At 40.6% G+C, this 18,384-nt stretch overlaps 1 protein-coding gene across 18 annotated transcripts in view; it reads right to left on the reverse strand.

Annotated features, from left to right (window-relative positions):
- unc-13 overlaps window positions 1–18,384 on the reverse strand; it is a 45,782-nt gene that overhangs the window by 16,098 nt on the left and 11,300 nt on the right. For 2 of the 18 annotated variants that reach the window (XM_070210620.1, XM_015168595.3), the window contains exons 1-2: window positions 7,190–8,466; window positions 324–7,129 (exon numbers count right to left, since the gene is read on the reverse strand). The exons of 8 other annotated variants lie outside the window; for them this stretch is intronic. In XM_070210620.1, coding sequence (XP_070066721.1) covers window positions 324–7,088 — 6,765 coding nt within the window. In that variant the 5' untranslated portion in view covers window positions 7,089–7,129; window positions 7,190–8,466. Of the gene's footprint in view, window positions 1–323; window positions 8,614–18,384 lie in introns of those variants that run through there. 8 more of the 18 variants (XM_015168592.3, XM_070210619.1, XM_070210618.1 and 5 more) reach the window with 8 other exon arrangements.

Consider the following 18,384-nt stretch of genomic DNA (forward strand, 5'->3'; position numbering starts at 1 on the left):
CGGAGATGCTTCCTTCTGCCTGTTACATACATTTGGATTTTGCACAAATACAATATACCCTTATACCCATTTTTAAAGGGTTCAGGGTATAAAAAAAACATACAGGAGGTCTATGTGTACTGTCATTTGAACGGAAAGTAATATTTTCATCCTTGTTGAATATACCATGTTTGTATATTATTATACCCAGATGGGGAAGTTAGGCTTAAAAAAAGTGTTATCTTGAAATATAAATTTTAAAAATTCTTAAAAAATTGGAAAAACTAAATCGAACTTTAAGGTGGTTTTAATATTTGTGTTTTAACTTTAATACATCAATTTACCTTCTCCTTATCTTTTGACAACTCTTCTTCCTTCATTTTGTCCAGATTGTTTTTTTCCTCGATTTTACGCTCTTTCAATGTTTTCAGCAATTTCCACTTACTGCTGCTTAAGTTGACCCCTGCGCTATTTACAGTACCCGCCGGGGACCCCGCGACACTCGAGGTCAATTCAAGGAGTGGAGGCGGAGTATTGTTAACTGTCGGTAACACATCGAGAGAATTGGTTATCCGAAAGTTGTCAGTCGGCAAACATACTGGCCCATGCGACCCACATACTACGCCAGTTAGGCTGTTGCGTTGGTCCCTTAAATCGGCTCCATGCACAGAATTTTCTTTATGACCCAAAAATGCATTTTTACTCAAAGACAGATCATCTGCTATTTCGTCCTCAACCAAGTCCACATCATCACTCAATGCAGCTGGCGTATCAGGCCCTGATGTGACACTGGAAGACTCGTGCACGATATCCAATTCGATGGAATACTCGTCCATTAATGTAACAGCATGAGCCTGTCGATCGAGCAGGGCTTTTAACCCGTTTCCACTAGAAGATCTCAGTTTTTGTTTGTATTCGTATTCATCCTCAGACGAGTATGAGGAACTTGATACCAGTTGCGAGTCGATAGGAACGATGTCATGTTCGGCTGCGCGAGGATGTGCCCCCTTTCCTCTTTCGCGCCTCTTCTTTTTGAAACGTTTGAGTTGTTTTTCCGACACCGATGCATCTGCAGCTGGGAAAGTTTCGGTGTGATGTAATGTCGAGGCTTGGCCAATGTTATGTGAGTCTCGGAACACTGGTAGCTCCTTGTTAGCATCTTTGCCAGGTCCGTTCGTCTCCAGATCGGAGCTTGGTATCTGATATTCGTTATTAACATCTTGCCAAGCGCTATGCATATCCAAGACTTTAACCAACTTTTCACCACCAAGCGAAGGTTTTTGCTTGCTCAAAAGTTCAAATTCCCTGCCCTCAGTAGGTGCATTAGTGATGTCAGCGATGCCAGGCCCGTTATTGACATCACTCTCATTAGTTCCAGCCATATCGGGTTCCATCTTAACTACGCACCTGAGCTCGTTCAGCACCTGAGACATCTTGTGCTTAACGCTATCATCCGGTACATAGTCGGTCTGAGCAAGTGCATTCTTTTCCGAATCCGTATAATAAATACTGTTACCCTCAACACCACTCATGGCTAACTGACCAATCTGCGTAAATAGCACTTCGTTGTCGGGATGCTGCTCAAAGCCATCCGGGTCTGGTGCTACCGCTGCCGCAGCGGCTGCTTGAGCCTCAGTCCGCTCTTTCTCAAGTTCCTCAAGTTGGCGCAATTCGTAGCAAAAGTACTCGTCGTCCGTGTCAATGCTGTCCTCAGTGCTCTGACGTCGAGACGAGGAAAGTGTGCGCCCGGAATGTTGGCTGCGATTGTCATCGTCATCCCTCAAGCTATAGCAGAGACTGTTTGGAATGTCTAACGATTGTTGTGTGGCCAAAACTGTTCCCCGCCCAAGCTGCGGCAGCCCATTTAAGTGGGTTATCGTAGTGCTCGTTGTAGTTGGGATTTTCTCTACAGACTTCACACTGCACTCCTTGTCATCGTCATAAACTAGGTTGGATTTTTGTACATTATTTGAAATGCCTGGAAATGCTTGTGGCATGCTAGCCTCATGGGGCGTTTGAGTGTTAGAAATTTCATTGGTTTCAACAAATATTTCTGGCACTTGGTCACAGTTGTTGAATTGTTGCATTGAATCGAATGTCTGATCCAACTGAAGATCGTCCCCCGTTGAGAGGGGCATGGGCATCGGTATTGATGGCGATGCGGCTGTTGTCGATTGAATTCTCTTTAGGTCACCGACAACGGCGAATAAATTATTCACCATATTTACTTGCAAACTACTATCAGGCGTGTCTTCATAATAATTATCGTCCCGATTTTCGGTTGCTGTAGTAGGATCATAGTTATCATCGTTATCAGAGTGGACCGACAAGTCTTGGACTGCCAACTGCTGATTGGCCTCAAACTCGCTGGTCGCTGAGTCATCGTTGTCGGAGGATGTTAAGTTTGGGACTTCTATTTCGGTATCTGAGATGCTAGATCCGTGGCGCAGACTAAAGCTGTGCCGCTTATACGATTTAGCCTTCTGCATTAAACTATTCATTTTGGTCGAAAACGAGCGATTCTTTTGCTTATGAGTTCGAACTGGGTTCGAACAATCTGGCGAAATCCGTCCAGAAGGGGTAGACGTAGCTCGTTGTATTATTCGCATCGGCAACTTTTGAATACGTTTCGATAGCTCAAAATTACTATGAACGCTGCCGTGGGACCGTATGTGAGCAGAGGCTGTAACAAACGGATACGAGCCTGCCTGGCCACGCACTTGCATCTGTGAGCCCTTTGTCTGCACATCTCCACTGGGTAGGGAGTGGGATCGGTTGTACCTTATCGGTCGCTTCAATTTCAAATTACCTGGTAGTAGGTTGGTAAGCTTGTTCCACACTTTGGGTGATTTCGATTCGACTGGCTGCATCCGGATTTGCTGGTTACCGTTGCTACAGATATTGGTCGATGATTGAGATGTGGACTGAAATTTCATCTTAGTTGGATAAGAATTCACAGATTGTTGATGAGCCGATGGCCTATCGCACGGCCCATCTAAATTTGGATGGCGGAAACGTTCGTACTGATCAAAGCCCATATAGTCTAAATTATTGCTGCTGTTATAGTCGGCGATGCCGTTGAATGTAGGATAATAAACTAGTCGATCCGTTAGGTGAGGCTTACGAGTTTGATCAATATCAGTTTCCAGATAACCAGATAACTTGGACATACGAACCTGACCCGATTGCGTATTGCCACTCGCCGACAAATCTCTTTTGGATTCATCCAGTTTCACAGATAAGCTCTGTGGTATTTCATTCTTTAAAATATCCGGTATACGATTTGCGCTAATCGTTGTTTTTGAATTCATATTGATACTGTCCAAAAATCGATCAGCGCTTTGCTGTACCTGAGACGATGCTTCTAGCTGCTGTTGATCCCATTCAAGCATTTCATCAATTGTGCAAATGGTTTCATTGTCATTTGGGTTTGCCTCAGATGGCAGCACATCAAACATAGATTTATTTTCATACACTGAACAAATCGGAATATTTTTCGATAGCTCATGTATATAATTAAGATTTTCTTCCGAAAACACATAGGCAGTGCCTAATTCAGAATGTTGATTTTGCTGTTGCTCCTGGAATATATTGATGTTGGACTCAGCGTCAATATTGATTACTTTATCAGCGATTATAGCGCTTTTGGAGTTAACGTCTGGACCCGCTTGCAAGTCCAGCATCATCTGAATCATATTCATGGTAATATCATTGTATTTGTTAAAAGATGAGCTTCCATTATGAATATTTAGAGGCACGGATCCGGGTGAATTTGGTGACCAGCCACTCATTGAAGATAGCCCAGAGTCTGACTTGGCCTGCCGTGACGGGGATTTGAGAGGCTGTGGTTGTTGTTGTTGCTGTAACACCTGTTTTGCATGCGCTTCTGCACTAAAAGGATTAACAGATATGTCTAAAATATCATCGAATCCGTTGTCATTGGGAGCTGGTGGTGGAGGACTTGTTCCACTAGGCCCCAGTAGAATATCATCTAAGTCAGCGGAAGCTTTGTGTTTCTCTGGATTTTGAAGGTGTAACAGAAACAACATACTATTGTGGCGTTCGAGACTTTTCTTTAGGGATCTAATGTACTCATCCTGATTGTAAATATTTGTTGAACTTGAGGCTTTCTCAACAATGCTGAAAATTTGCCTATGTCCTGGACTTAACAATATTTGAGGACTGACACTGCGACTGGTGGGTTGATGATTATGACTATATTCGCTATCTTCACCTATAAAATTATCAACATCCAGTATACGGCTCTTTGTTATTTTTTCAATATTTTTTTTGCGATTTATTTCAATCTCTTGAGTCTCCAGCAGTTTCAATTGCTCATCTAGATCTGAGTTATTTCGTAGCAGGTGGGCACTATATTCATTTGTCATAGAAGTTTCTCTCAAGTTTACTTGGCAATTGTTTCGGTGAATTAAATGCTGTGGGATATTTGTACTTGTACTTGAAGTTGTACTTGGGTTTGCACTTGTACTTGGGGTATTTATATATTTGGTATTTGTTATTTTGTATTCTTCAAACGAATTGCCGACTAACTTCTTTAGAGTATCGATATTCTTATTAAATTTCTTCATGACAAGATCAAACTTTTCATCCACTTCCATGACGCGCAGACGTCGCAGCTCTTCAGCCATAGTGACAGGGTTTAACAACAATAGTGTTAGATTCTTGTCAACCTGATTGAGTTTCTCAAAAAATGTCTGCTCAGATCTAATTGTCTGCCGGAGCTTAAGGATTTGAGATGCAGATAATGATTGCAAGTCACCTATTTTATTTATTTCTCTTATTATAATGTCAGTCATGCAATCTAGAATAGCAATATTCTGGTCATTAAGACTGCCGGCATCTTTCGAAGATGAGGAGTTTGGTGACCGTCGATTGTCTCTATCGGATTGCGCTTGTGTCAAGCGATTGGTACTCGGCTTGTTGGAAAATATTGCTTCCTCCTTATTTAAGAAGTGTTGATGAGACTTGGCATAATCAATATTTGGGTTATCTCTGCTACTAGACGCCTGGGCAAGTATGCTTTTCAAATTATTGATCATATCCATTTCGTTCTTATGATGTTTCTTTTTTCGATGTTTTCGTAACTCTTTACCCTTATATGTGTTCTCAAAAGCTGCAGGTCTCTGTATTCCAACGATTGATTTATCAACAGATGTAGTACATTCTGTAGTTTGTTTAAAATCTACATTTTTCATCTGCTCCTCTTTTCCCTTCAGGATCATCATCAGAGAAGATGTCGATTGGCCAGTATTTAAGGGCAACCCTGGGATATGCTCGTGAGTTATTTTTGCCTGCTGTAGCAGCCGCTCCATATTGGATATTTCTGTAGTTAAATTATTCTCTCGATACGCTTCATTAAGTTTTTTGTAAAAATTTTCGTTCATTTCACCATCGTCTGTCGCTTCCGGCTGCAAATTTAAATTTGTCCCTCCGGTATCTTCAATAGGTTCAATTTCGTTCCCTCCTTGACCGGTTTTAACGGCGGCTAATCGAAAAAACTGCACCTCTTCGGTTAGTTCGCCGAGTTCCTTTGATGAAGTCAACGCATTAACATCGGATGCTTTCTGTCCCATTTCTTGTCCTCGTATTGACCTGACATGACGTAGGCTACCGTTTACTGAATGTCCAGCGGATGCGGACACGGAAGCGGAAGCGGAAGCCACTTGTTCGAGTACCCGCTGTCCATTCAAAAACTCCTGCAATAGTTCAGCGCGCGCATTGTTCGCCATAATCTGTTGCTGCTCGTACATTAGTAAATCCGATTCGGAATAAAGCTTTCCTCGGGTTCGTATATGATGTGCGCTAAGACCATCTGCACCGCCTGCTACATTCTTAAGCCACGAGCACTCATGTTCTTCTATATCGAGTTGCTTATCATCCCTAGCCTGTTCCACACCACTATCCTTTAAGTTAATCCCTGACGATCCGTTGTTGAACTGCAAAAACAGGTCATCGCTGTTATTATCCGTCTCTAAGACATACGTTGCATCATTAAAATATAAGTCGCCAGGAATGGTATGTCCATGCTCATGGCCATCTATGATTAACTCTAAGCTGTTCATCTGGGTTTTCGCCCCATGGCAGTGTTTCAATTCCTCTAGTTTATGGCGAAAATCTTGTTTTTGGGACTTTGACTCCAAGATATCAATATTGGCATCCGATTCCAGTTCCATTGGTAAGAGCTGATTATCTACCAAAAACGAAGCAAACGGAGAATTGGCATCTAAGTCAATTTCTTGGTGTTGTTGTTGTTGCTTTGCCGCAGCGATGAGACCCATTAGATTGCCCATCACTGATTGTTGCTCCACGGATATGTTCTCCAATTTTTCTAACCTTATCCAAATCTTACCGTACTCATTGGAGAGTAAGTCAAGTGCTCGCCAAGCAAACTTCAGCTCTGTCTCAAGCAAACTAATGCGCGTCGCTATCTTATCCATATAATCGGATATAATATAGTCCGAGTGCTGCTGCGAATTGTATAGCTGGCATAATTGCTGTTCGCTTCTAATGGACGCCATACTGCCGTTATTCAGGTTGGATCTAGACATAGATATCGGCATGCTATCAGTGACTAAACTCAACTGAGATTTATTAAGTGCCCGTGGCGTAAAGCATTTTGCCTGTTGCTGCTGAAGCTCCGTGTGTTGCAAGAAACTTTTCGCCAGTGTCTGTGCCTGTGACTGCTGCTGTTGATGCTTAAACTGCTGGAGGGGATGCTGCTGATGTCGGCTCTGCAGCTCCGTGTGTTGCAAAGATGTTGTCGCCAGTGTGTTTGCCTGTGCCTGCTGTGACTCCAGTTGATGCTTAAGCTGCTCTTTGATCTTAAACTGACTGTAAAGAGCATTTGCGGCAACGCTGTAAGGTTGCGACTGCGTCACCGACTGTAAATCAATTTTGGCTTCAGCTCCACTTAGATTCAATGACGAAGTAGCCGAAGGCATCGCAAAATTTGACTGCATTCCCTGATCCTCCATGTGTTTTTCCGTAAATAGCGCTGCTGGCAATAAGTCCGTACACATGGATTCTCCAAAAGCCGCCTCAAAATTGGATGGCCTGGGAGATGTTGATGTTGACGGATCAATAGACATCACAGCAATCGGAATGGCTGTTTTCAAACGCCAGTTACTTGCTAAATATTTTGTACTTCAAGAAACATTCTTCTACAGAATCATGATACACACATACATACCAAAAATGTCGAGGTAATTACTTTAAATTGAAGATATACCCTTTAAACAATAAGCGCCAAGTGTCACCAATTAATCAAATTCAATAATACCTTGTACATGGAATGAAAAACGTTTTAATCCTTTTTTAGAAGGCCCTAAACACGAGACCAAAAACCGATTCGGTTTGAAAGGAATATTTCAGCACATTTCGACTCATTTGCGTTTAGGTGTTTTTAATTTGGCATGAGTCCGAAACGATTTCGAAGCTTCTGCATTCCTTTTCAATACTAATTGTCAGCTGCTACCCAGCTGTTTTCCTCTAATTGTGTTTCGTGATAAAAAATTTATTGTTAATGCCGGCCCCATGATATTTTTTGTACTAACAGCTTATTATTAGGAACAGATCAGCTACATAGATAGATATAATAGAAGCACTATTCTAATGAATTATGGCACAAGAAATTTTTGGCTGACAAAAACATACGTATTTTAGCTTATTTCGCTAATTATTTCCGATTCCGACAGCTCAAATGCAAAACGCCAAGATTTCTTCGGAATCGACATTATAAGCACCAATCCAATTTAATTCCGAAAAGGAAAGGACCGTAAGTATTTACTAAAAGTTCTTTTGGTTAATGTTTACATTCGAAAAGCTTATTGTTTGCCTTTGTGAAATCGTGGAAAATCAGTGTTTTAGAAAAAGAAGAACATGTTTGCTAATCATGGTACTATAACCGACTTCGAACGACATACCTTTCTGCATAAGAGTGTCAAAATGTAAATATCTTTAAGCCGTGTGTATACGTGAATAAGCATACAATTAAATTTGTTCTCATTGGTCAAAAATAACCGCCTATCGGCAGAAGCAATTGGGTATCATAATATTTGAGAAGCATAATTATTGAAAAATTTTACTAATTTGTGTTCATGTGTACAGAATGTATATATGTACATATATGTATGTTCGTATGTCTCTTCGCTTGCTCGCGGATTCTTTCATGTGACACAATTAAACGATTTATATATGTAAATACATTAGTATGTATAACATTGTCTACACGTATTCGGCTTAATTTGAGTCGGCCGTTTTGGTTTGGCTTTCATTAATACAGTATTGTATCGTAAACTCTTAAATGTCTTTTAATTGGTCTTGTCTCGGTGAATCAATGTTGTCGCTAATATTTTATTATATTGCTGCCTATAATCACTTTCGATACAATTTTTATTTTAAGATTACTACTTAATCCTTCAAATATGAACAATGCTGCTGAATTGATGTGAATTGGAAAACGCTGAAAAGTATACTACTCTTGGTAAACTCTGCTCCTTAATGGAATATACATACATATTCTCTCTCATATTCGCTCTCTTGGATGAGTGTGTGTGTGTGTCAGGTAAGTGCATGATTGCGATTCCCACTGAACTTAGACTAGTTATACATAGGGAGTGCGACAGTCACAACGGGAGTGCATAAAAGTCGTCTGTATTCAACTGAATACACACATGACGTGTTTGACACTATAAAACAGCACGAGAGAGAAAATGTGACAGCCGCACTTGGGAGTCGATTTAGTAGTGCGCATGCGATATTCCAAACAGCTTGAAATTATTGCGCGGGAGTTGCTTGGTAAAGCTTTCGAAAGCTTTACACATACAGAGAGAGCCTTTCCTGAGGTTGCATTGAGTGTTAACGTGTTTGATAAGGACTGTGGTTGCTCGGTATGCTAAACAATTTTGAGTAAAAGCTCATGCCCGAACTTGCGTCTCTCCATTTTAAATACTCAATGGGTAAATATCATCACTAACCAAACAACATATAGACTGGACATCACATAGAAACAACGTTGGCACTAAAAGTATCGGAGGCATCTGGTCCAAACTCCCGAGTAAGGGAGTAAGATATACATATGATGTATTTTCGAACCGCCTACTCTACAGGAAAGTGCTTGGCGCACTCTCTTCCATATGATTTGTGCGATAAAACGGCAACGCTATTAACTTTTATCTCACTCGCACTTACTCTCAGCTCTCAATGCTCTCTCTATGTTTAGGGATCGTTTAAATGTTTGTGTGTGTGTATTTGTCCGACCAGCAAAACTGCGCACAAATTCAATTTTTCCCAAATGCTGAGGCATTTCTACCCTTTAAAAGGCACGAGTAATATGAAATAGAGAATGGGTTTGCCACGTCGATGGGTAACTCTTGCATTTTAGCTCGCTATCGTTGGTAAGGGTACCCAAGCGTTGCCATGTGTGCATTTAAAATATTTTGGACTCGCTATTCACACATACTTGGATATTTTGTATATGAATAGAAGCATTTATGCGCTTTTAACAAGATTTTGTGTTTTTCATTTCTATGTGTGTGTCTATGTTTATAGGTCGAAAATAAGAAATCCCTAAATCTTGTTAAATTTGCATCGGGGACAGGTCGGCAGGGAAGCAACAGGCAAGCGCATAAATGCTTTTAGTCATATACAAAATATGCAAGTGTAAGCGTCTGGCAATCTCACCCCATTGCCATTCACAGCGAATCGAAAAGAAAAAGCAGCAAGCCAATAAAGAAGAAGGACGGACGCTTATTAAGAATCTAAGAATCTTTGTAAAGTTAACGCATTAAACTATTCTATCTTTACTTATGTTTGTATAAGCGTATCTCACTCAGTCGACCTGACCAATTCTTACAGTTCAGAAGTGTTCGCCTACACGCATATACAAACACATGCAGAGATGAAACGCATAAAAGTCTGGATGAGAAGTTTGCATTGGGATATGTTCCCAAAGGTCTAAGTGACAAAGATTACTGCAAGCTGGGATAAGATCCCTCAATCTTAGCGTCAGACTGTTTCATAAGTTGGAATACGTTTCCTGCAGCGTCGGTGTGTATAACAAACCAATCCCCGGTTGGAGCCTCAAATTTTGCAATTGCCCTCTACGTCTGTTCAGACACCTACGACTTTCTTGTCCCTTCCTAGCAACTTGGATGTATCTCCAATATTGTCTTTATCGCCTTCTCCAAGCGACTGTCCAATTACCCCTGTTTCAACCCCTGTACTAGTCCCAGTAGAGCCCGTACCTGATCCCGTCCCAATTAATCAAACTGCCTCAGCCCCGTCAGCTCCTGGCCGCAAAGGTAGACCTGCGCGCAATCTTGCCCAGATTGTTAAAAACAATCATTGTGCCTCGTTAGCTCCTCCAACTCCTCTATTACCTACAGCCCCATCAGCGCCTACTTTAACGGTAGTTGCCCTCGTAGGCAAGTTTTTGTGTCTCGACTTTCGTCGGACACCGCTTCTGAGTCATTGGCAGCCTATATTGCTAGCTTATGCCTATATCTTTACTTATGTTTGTATAAGCGTATCTCACTCAGTCGACCTGACCAATTCTTACAGTTCAGAAGTGTTCGCCTACACGCATATACAAACACATGCAGAGATGAAACGCATAAAAGTCTGGATGAGAAGTTTGCATTGGGATATGTTCCCAAAGGTCTAAGTGACAAAGATTACTGCAAGCTGGGATAAGATCCCTCAATCTTAGCGTCAGACTGTTTCATAAGTTGGAATACGTTTCCTGCAGCGTCGGTGTGTATAACAAACCAATCCCCGGTTGGAGCCTCAAATTTTGCAATTGCCCTCTACGTCTGTTCAGACACCTACGACTTTCTTGTCCCTTCCTAGCAACTTGGATGTATCTCCAATATTGTCTTTATCGCCTTCTCCAAGCGACTGTCCAATTACCCCTGTTTCAACCCCTGTACTAGTCCCAGTAGAGCCCGTACCTGATCCCGTCCCAATTAATCAAACTGCCTCAGCCCCGTCAGCTCCTGGCCGCAAAGGTAGACCTGCGCGCAATCTTGCCCAGATTGTTAAAAACAATCATTGTGCCTCGTTAGCTCCTCCAACTCCTCTATTACCTACAGCCCCATCAGCGCCTACTTTAACGGTAGTTGCCCTCGTAGGCAAGTTTTTGTGTCTCGACTTTCGTCGGACACCGCTTCTGAGTCATTGGCAGCCTATATTGCTAGCAAATATTCTGCTACCGTGTCAATAACCAAATTTAATTTCTCCACCCCTCGTGAAATATCATCATTCTAAATAAATGTTTCATATGATATGTTCCCAACCATTTGTGATCCAAAATTTTGCCCATCACACATGATTGCGTAACCAGCGTAACCAGCCTGTCACCCTTCCAGTCCCTTCAATACAGGGTACCATTTCTGCCCCAAAAAACTAGCTTCATCTTCTGACCAAATCTTTATTCATTATCAGAATGTCAGAGGTCTCATTTCAAAGCTTAAACATCTTTTCATGGCCAGCACTTCCTTCGATTCGGATATAATAGCATTTTTAGAAACATGGTTAAACTCAACCATATCTGATTTTGAGATTTTACCGAATAACTTTATTTTGTTTAGAAATGATCGGCCGACTCGAGGTGGTAGGGTGTTAATTGCCGTTAAGGCCACTCTCTATTCTGAACTATTCTGTTTTAGTACGCTTACTGACGCTGAGATTGTCTCAGTTAAGGTGTCTTTTCCTACACGGAATATCTATGTAACATGCTCTTATGTCCCACCTTCTTCTGATATTCAAGTTTATATGAATCATATTACTTGTATTAAAGAAGTTTCTTCACACGTGCGTGATAATGACCTATTAATGGTGTTGGTGTTTTAATTTGCCGAACATCTCTTGGTCATTATTCACTGCTGAAAATTATCTAGTGCCCACAGCACAGCACGATTTTATAGACTGCATGCTTGATCTTTCGTTGTTTCAAATCAATTCAATTTCTAATCATATGAATAGAACACTTGACCTTGTATTTGTTAACGACTACCTTATTTCTAATGTGTCTAGGTCCCCTCCTTTATCTCTTCCTGAGGATGTCTATCATCCAACTTTAGAGATTGCAATGCTAAATTGTAATCCTTTCATTTCGTGCTCATCAGCCAATAAGCCCCGCTATTGCTTTCGCAAAGGAAATTATTCTTTGCTGAATCAGCTTATTTATTCAACCGGTTGGTCTTTCTTATATGACTCAGTTGATATGAATACAGCCATTAATTTTTTTTATATCAACCTAAACTCCCTCTTAGATGTGTGTATTCCTAAGTCAATTCCTTCGACTACCTTGTCAAAACCACCCTGGTTTACTTCCAGATTATCACATCTAAAAAATGTAAAATCCAAATATTTTAAAAAGTTTAAAAAGTCTGGTTCGTGTACAGACTTGGCTAAATATTCCATAGCCAAGTCGAACTTCTTTCTTCTTAATTCTCAATGCTATAAGAATTATCTAACTCGTTGTAAAAGGCAATTCGCCCGAAATCCGAGACAGTTTTATAATTTTGTAAACTTGAAGCGTAAATCTTCAAGTCTTTTTTTCTTGGGATGGATAAAGCTAGCAATGACACTGATTCTGCTAACCTCTTTGCTAATTTTTTCCAATCAACTTACTCTTCAGTCTGTCCTAATACTAATTCTTACCCTTATACTATTTCTTCCGCTAGTTCTATACCTCCCCCCATTATTTCACACTCCTCTCGCCTATTAGCTATAAACTCTTTAAAATCTTCTTACTCTCGTGGGCCGGACAATATTCCTAGTTGTCTACTCAAGGAGTGTAGTTCTTCCCTTTTTTATACATTGCTAAAGCTTTTTAATCTATTCCTTGAAACTTCTGTCTTTCCATCTCTTTGGAAAGAATCTTATATCATTCCTCTTCACAAGAAAGGTGGGAAGTCTGATATACAAAATTACAGGGGCATTGCAAAACTGTCCGCTATTCCTAAATTATTTGAAAAAATAATCACTTCGAATTTGCAGCATTTCTGCAAATCAGTTGTTTCCCCTGTTCAACATGGATTCGTAAAGAATCGGTCAACTACGACCAATCTGCTTGAGTTTACTTCCTTGGTAAATGATGCTTTCCTTTCGAAAATGCAAACTGATGTCATTTACACTGACTTCAGTAAGGCGTTTGACTCTGTGCACCATGACATTTTACTTTTTAAGCTTGACCGAATAGGTTTCCCTCTGTCCCTTTTACTTTGGATTAATTCTTATTTAAAAGGTATGACCCAAAGAGTAATACTGAGGTTGACTACCTCTAAAAGGGTTCAAGTTACTTCTGGTGTTCCTCAAGGTAGTCATCTTGGACCTTTACTCTTTACTCTTTTTATAAATGATTTTCCCTCTGTTATATCACATGCCCGTGTACTCATGTATGCAGTCGATGTGAAACTTTTTCTATCATACACTAACCCCCTACATCATTCTCGTCTACAAGACGATTTGAACGCTATGCAACTTTGGTGTTTGGCCAATCAATTGCATCTAAATTGTTCAAAGTGTATGTTTATGACATTTAATCGTACTACACCTTATCTTGTCAGTTATACAATCGACAATATCCCTTTGCAACGTATACTAACAGTTAAGGATCTAGGCGATCTTTTTGATTCTAAACTCGGTTTCAATCTTCACATAGATAATTGTTCAAAGTGTATGTTTATGACATTTAATCGTACTATCTTGTCAGTTATACATCTCTCTTGTTCGCCCTATCCTTGAATACTGCTCTTGCATCTGGTCTCCACAGTATATCAACAGCCAGGATCGTATTGAATCTGTTCAGAAGCAATTTCTGCTTTTTGCCTTACGAGGTTTAAATTGGGACCCTAATCTTCGGTTGCCGTCCTACTCCAGCAGACTGCTTCTTCTCAACCTTCCGTCGTTAATCAACCGTAGGACAATTCTCGGTGTTGTCCTTCTACATAAGTTGATTATTGGCGACATTGATTCTCCTTTTCTGCTAGGGCGTCTTCAATTCTCTGTTCCGGCTAGACCAACCAGAAATTATCGCCCCTTATTACTATCCACGTGCACAACTGATTACGCTATGCACAATTCTTTTCGCGTGCTATGTAAAAATTATAATAGTTTGCATCACGTTTTCTCTACCGAACTGTCTCTACCCCTAATAAAATCGTTGCTTTCAGGATACCTTCGGGAAGTCGCTGACCATTCCCAGCTATGAGCAGGGGCATAGCTAGCCGGACAGGCTGAAAAATTTTCCCCCACCGTGTCGGTGATTTCCCATTACTTTTCTCTTTGTCCTATCCACTTAACACTCCTTATCTAACTTACATTGCTTTACTTTATTAACAATTTTCTTACTTTCTTTTTTCCTATTTATTGTATTTTCTTTATTAATATAGCAAATTAAGATTATTTTTAATTTCACTTGAGATCACTTTTTTCTACTTACAACCTTCTGCTTAGATGTAGGCTCTAATAGCGTCACTGACAAAATTAGCTGTGAAAAGGGGCACAGCTGGCCGGACTGGCAAATAAAACACCTCCATCGGTCGGTGATGCTATTTAGAAAATTGTATCCTTTAACTAGGCTTTTAGCATATAATTATATTGTACAATCTTTTGAATAATGAGGAAGACACTCGTTTTGTCGACCATTAATAAATAATAAATAAATAAATAAATAAATTGGCTTTCATTGGCCATCGACAATTTATTTAAAACCGCTCACAAAAAAAAAAATGTCGAATTCGCAACCGGCTATAAACAACTCAGTGCAAGATACAGAAAGCGAGGTGGATGATGAGTATCAACAAAGCACAGCCACACGTCAAGCTTCGGTCAAGGAAATTGCTAACACGTTGCCTGAGTTTGACCGGACAGATGAGAATGCCATTTCAGTCAATCAGTTCATTGATCGTGTCAACAAAGTGGTTGAGGCATATCAATGGGACGAAAAGTTTTTAATGCTCGCAATCTACACTCGACTCAAAGGTCCAGCCAGAATGTGGTTTGACTCTTCGCCAAGACATCATACGACATGGCACGTGTTACACCAGATGAAGCAGAAATCCACTACGCCATGGCAAAATCGATAAGACGTCCAAAAGAGACAATAAAGGAATATTGTTTTCGTATGTTCGCCCTGGGAGTTCGATTTAATCTTAGCCAGGCAGCTGTAATACGATACACACAATCAGGTCTTCAGCACCATGAACTACAGCAGAGTATCGCAGCAATGCACTTCTCAACAATGAAGCAGATGCGAAAAACGGCGGAATCCTATTTTGCAAATCGAGGTAGACAACGTGAAGTCAGAGACAGCACAGCTCTAAAGTATAGCAACGTTAAACAAAGGCCTGAGATAGATTCAAAGACAATGAAACCAAAGGCAACACTCAAATGTTATAATTGCAACGAGTTTGGTCACTTTGCAAATCACTGTCCAAAAGAACCGAAATGTCGGCGCTGTACCAATTGCAACAAATTCCACCCGAGTAACGTCAAGTGCAAGTCAGCTGAAGTAAATGTAAATCGTCTTGGTGCCATAAATAGAGACAAATGTTTTTCTTAACAGATAATCGTCCAAAAACAACCGTACGTTGCTTTTGTAGATACTAGTAGCCAAGTGAGTATGGTTCGCAAGTCGGTTACTCAGTATATTAATGAGGATGCACGTGAGATGGAAACAGCCAGCTTAAAGATATCCAAAACATTCATGGATGAACCGGATTGGTTATTTGCTATACAACTTCAAGATGAAAAAATCCAAAAACTTGTAACCGATATGAAATCCGCCAAAGTAACCGAAAATGACGAGTATGTCATTGAACTAGATCGGCTCTATCGCAAATACAACAACAAATTATTGTGGGTTGTGCCTAAGCAGCTACGGTATCAGATCCTTTATGAATGTTATGATAAATCAGGTCATATGAGCGTTGAGAAAACAATGAGCCATATAACAAATTTATTTTGGTTTCCACGCATGCGAAATTTTGTCAAAGGCTATATAAAGTCCTGTTTGGGCTGCGCATTTTTTAAGCAACGAGGTGGTCGCAAAGAGGGACAATATCATTATGACGACATCAAGCCAATACCATTTTCAACGATTCATATCGACCACCTGGGACCATTTCCAAAGAGTCCGAAACGCAACGAGCACATACTTGGGTACGGGCCTCGGGACATATTACAAAACACTTTAGTGAAATTGCTCCAAAACCAGAATCCTACTATGCTGACAGATACCGAATTACAACAACTAAGAAGCGACTCTGCCCATCGGGTCAATGATCATCGAGCTAAAGCCAAAAGACGATATGACGCAAGACACGTATAAACCTGGAGATATTGTTTTGGTCGAAAATGAACCATGCAGCACGGGGACGTCACGCAAATTAGAGCCACATTTTTAAGGACCCTTTATAATCAGCAAAGTTTTGCCAAACTATCCTCTTGTTGAGGATATCCCGAATGCTGAGCAAACACAAAAACATTATAAATCTGTGTATCATGTATCGGTGTGTAAAATCAAACCATGGTGTCAATTACCGCCAATGGAGCCCGACGAGGATGAAACCTCCGTTGATGACCAAGTAAACTCATCTCGCGAGGACGCTTCGAATGTCAGGAAAGCCGAATGTAAGCGTCTGGCAATCTCTCCCCATTGCCATTCACAGCGAATCGATAATTAGGCGAAGAAGTATCGGTTATGCTTCAGAAGAGAAAAAGCAGCAAGCCAATAAAGAAGGAAGACGGACGCTCATTAACCTAAGACATAAGCAAATCTTTGTGAAGTTAACACATTAAACTATTCTATCTTTACTTATGTTTGTATAAGCGTATCTCACTCAGTCGACCTGACCAATTCTTACACAAGTATGCGTGAATAGGGAGTCCAAAATATTTTAAATGCATACATGGCAACGCTTGGGTACCGTTACCAACAATAGCGAGCTAAAATGCAAGAATTTCGCATCGACGTGGCAAACCCTTCCTCTATTTCATATTACTCGTACCTTTAAAAGGGTAGAAATGCCTCAGAAAAATTGAATTTTTGCGCAGTTTTGCTTGTCGGACACATACACACACACACACATTTACTCGCGATTTTGGACCAGATGCCACCGATACTTTTTGTGCCTACTTTTCTGTACTCATGTCCAGTCTATATGTTATTTGGTTAGTGTTATCATAGAGTAATAAACAGATAAAGAGCGGAATATTCACTCCGAGCTTTTATTACCGTTTTAAAACTGGCGCAAGGTTGTCATTGAGTAATAAAGAGAGCTTTTTTTACCGTTTTAAAAACCACGAGACATAGATCAAAGACAATACAAACACTAAACACAAAACACTAAGATGAGTAACGCCCATACATTTAAATGCGACGCAAAATTTCTAGCCTGGGCTTTCATCTGGCTGTTGAGGCTTCGTGCGGCATGCCTGCCGACTGGTTGTTCGTTCTCCAAAGACTAGTCGAACGAATGCAGAAGTCGCGGCTTGCTGATGCTGACACGAGCTACGAAGTTAGTCGCCAGCCTGCCTTCAGCCACTAACCAAACAACATATAGACTAGACATGAGTACCAGAAGTAGACACAAAATGTATCGGTGGCATCTGGTCCAAACTCGCGAGTAAGGGAGTAAGATGTAAATATGATGTATTTTTGAACCGCTTACTCTACAGGAAAGTGCTGGGCGCACACTCTTCCATATGATTTGTACGATAGAACGGCAACGCTGTTAACTTTTATCTCGCTCGCACTTACTCTCAGCTCTCAATGCTCTCTCTATGTTTAGGGATCGTTTCAATGTTTGTGTGTGTGTATTTGTCCGACCAGCAAAACTGCGCACAAATTCAATTTTTCCCAAATGCTGAGGCATTTCTACCCTTTTGAAGGCACGAGTAATATGAAATAGAGAAAGGGTTTGCACGTCGATGCGAAATTCTTGCATTTTAGCTCGCTATCGTTGGTAAGGGTACCCAAGCATTGCCATGTGTGCATTTAGAATATTTTGGACTCGCTATACACGCATACTTGCATATTTTGTGTATGAATAGAAGCATTTATGCGCTTGTGTGCCTGTTGCTTGCCTGCCTGCCTGTCCCCGATGCAAATTTAACAAGATTTTAGGATTTCTGATTTTGGACCTTTACACACAGACACACACATACAAATGTCTGTGAATGGGCTGATCATGGGCGCAAAAGACGCGTGCCCTTCTTTTTTATGATTTTTAATAAAATTTGAGTAAAAATAAAAATCTTTAAAATATTAAAATATACCAAATTAAAAAAAAAAAGGAGCGATTATATATTTATAGTTTTCATAATTTTGGTGATCAGTCACTTGACCTCCATATGCAGGTGCTTGCCAAAAGTTGA

Source organism: Drosophila virilis, chromosome 6 (genome assembly GCF_030788295.1).
Source record: "Drosophila virilis strain 15010-1051.87 chromosome 6, Dvir_AGI_RSII-ME, whole genome shotgun sequence".
Classification (NCBI taxonomy): domain Eukaryota; kingdom Metazoa; phylum Arthropoda; class Insecta; order Diptera; family Drosophilidae; genus Drosophila; species Drosophila virilis.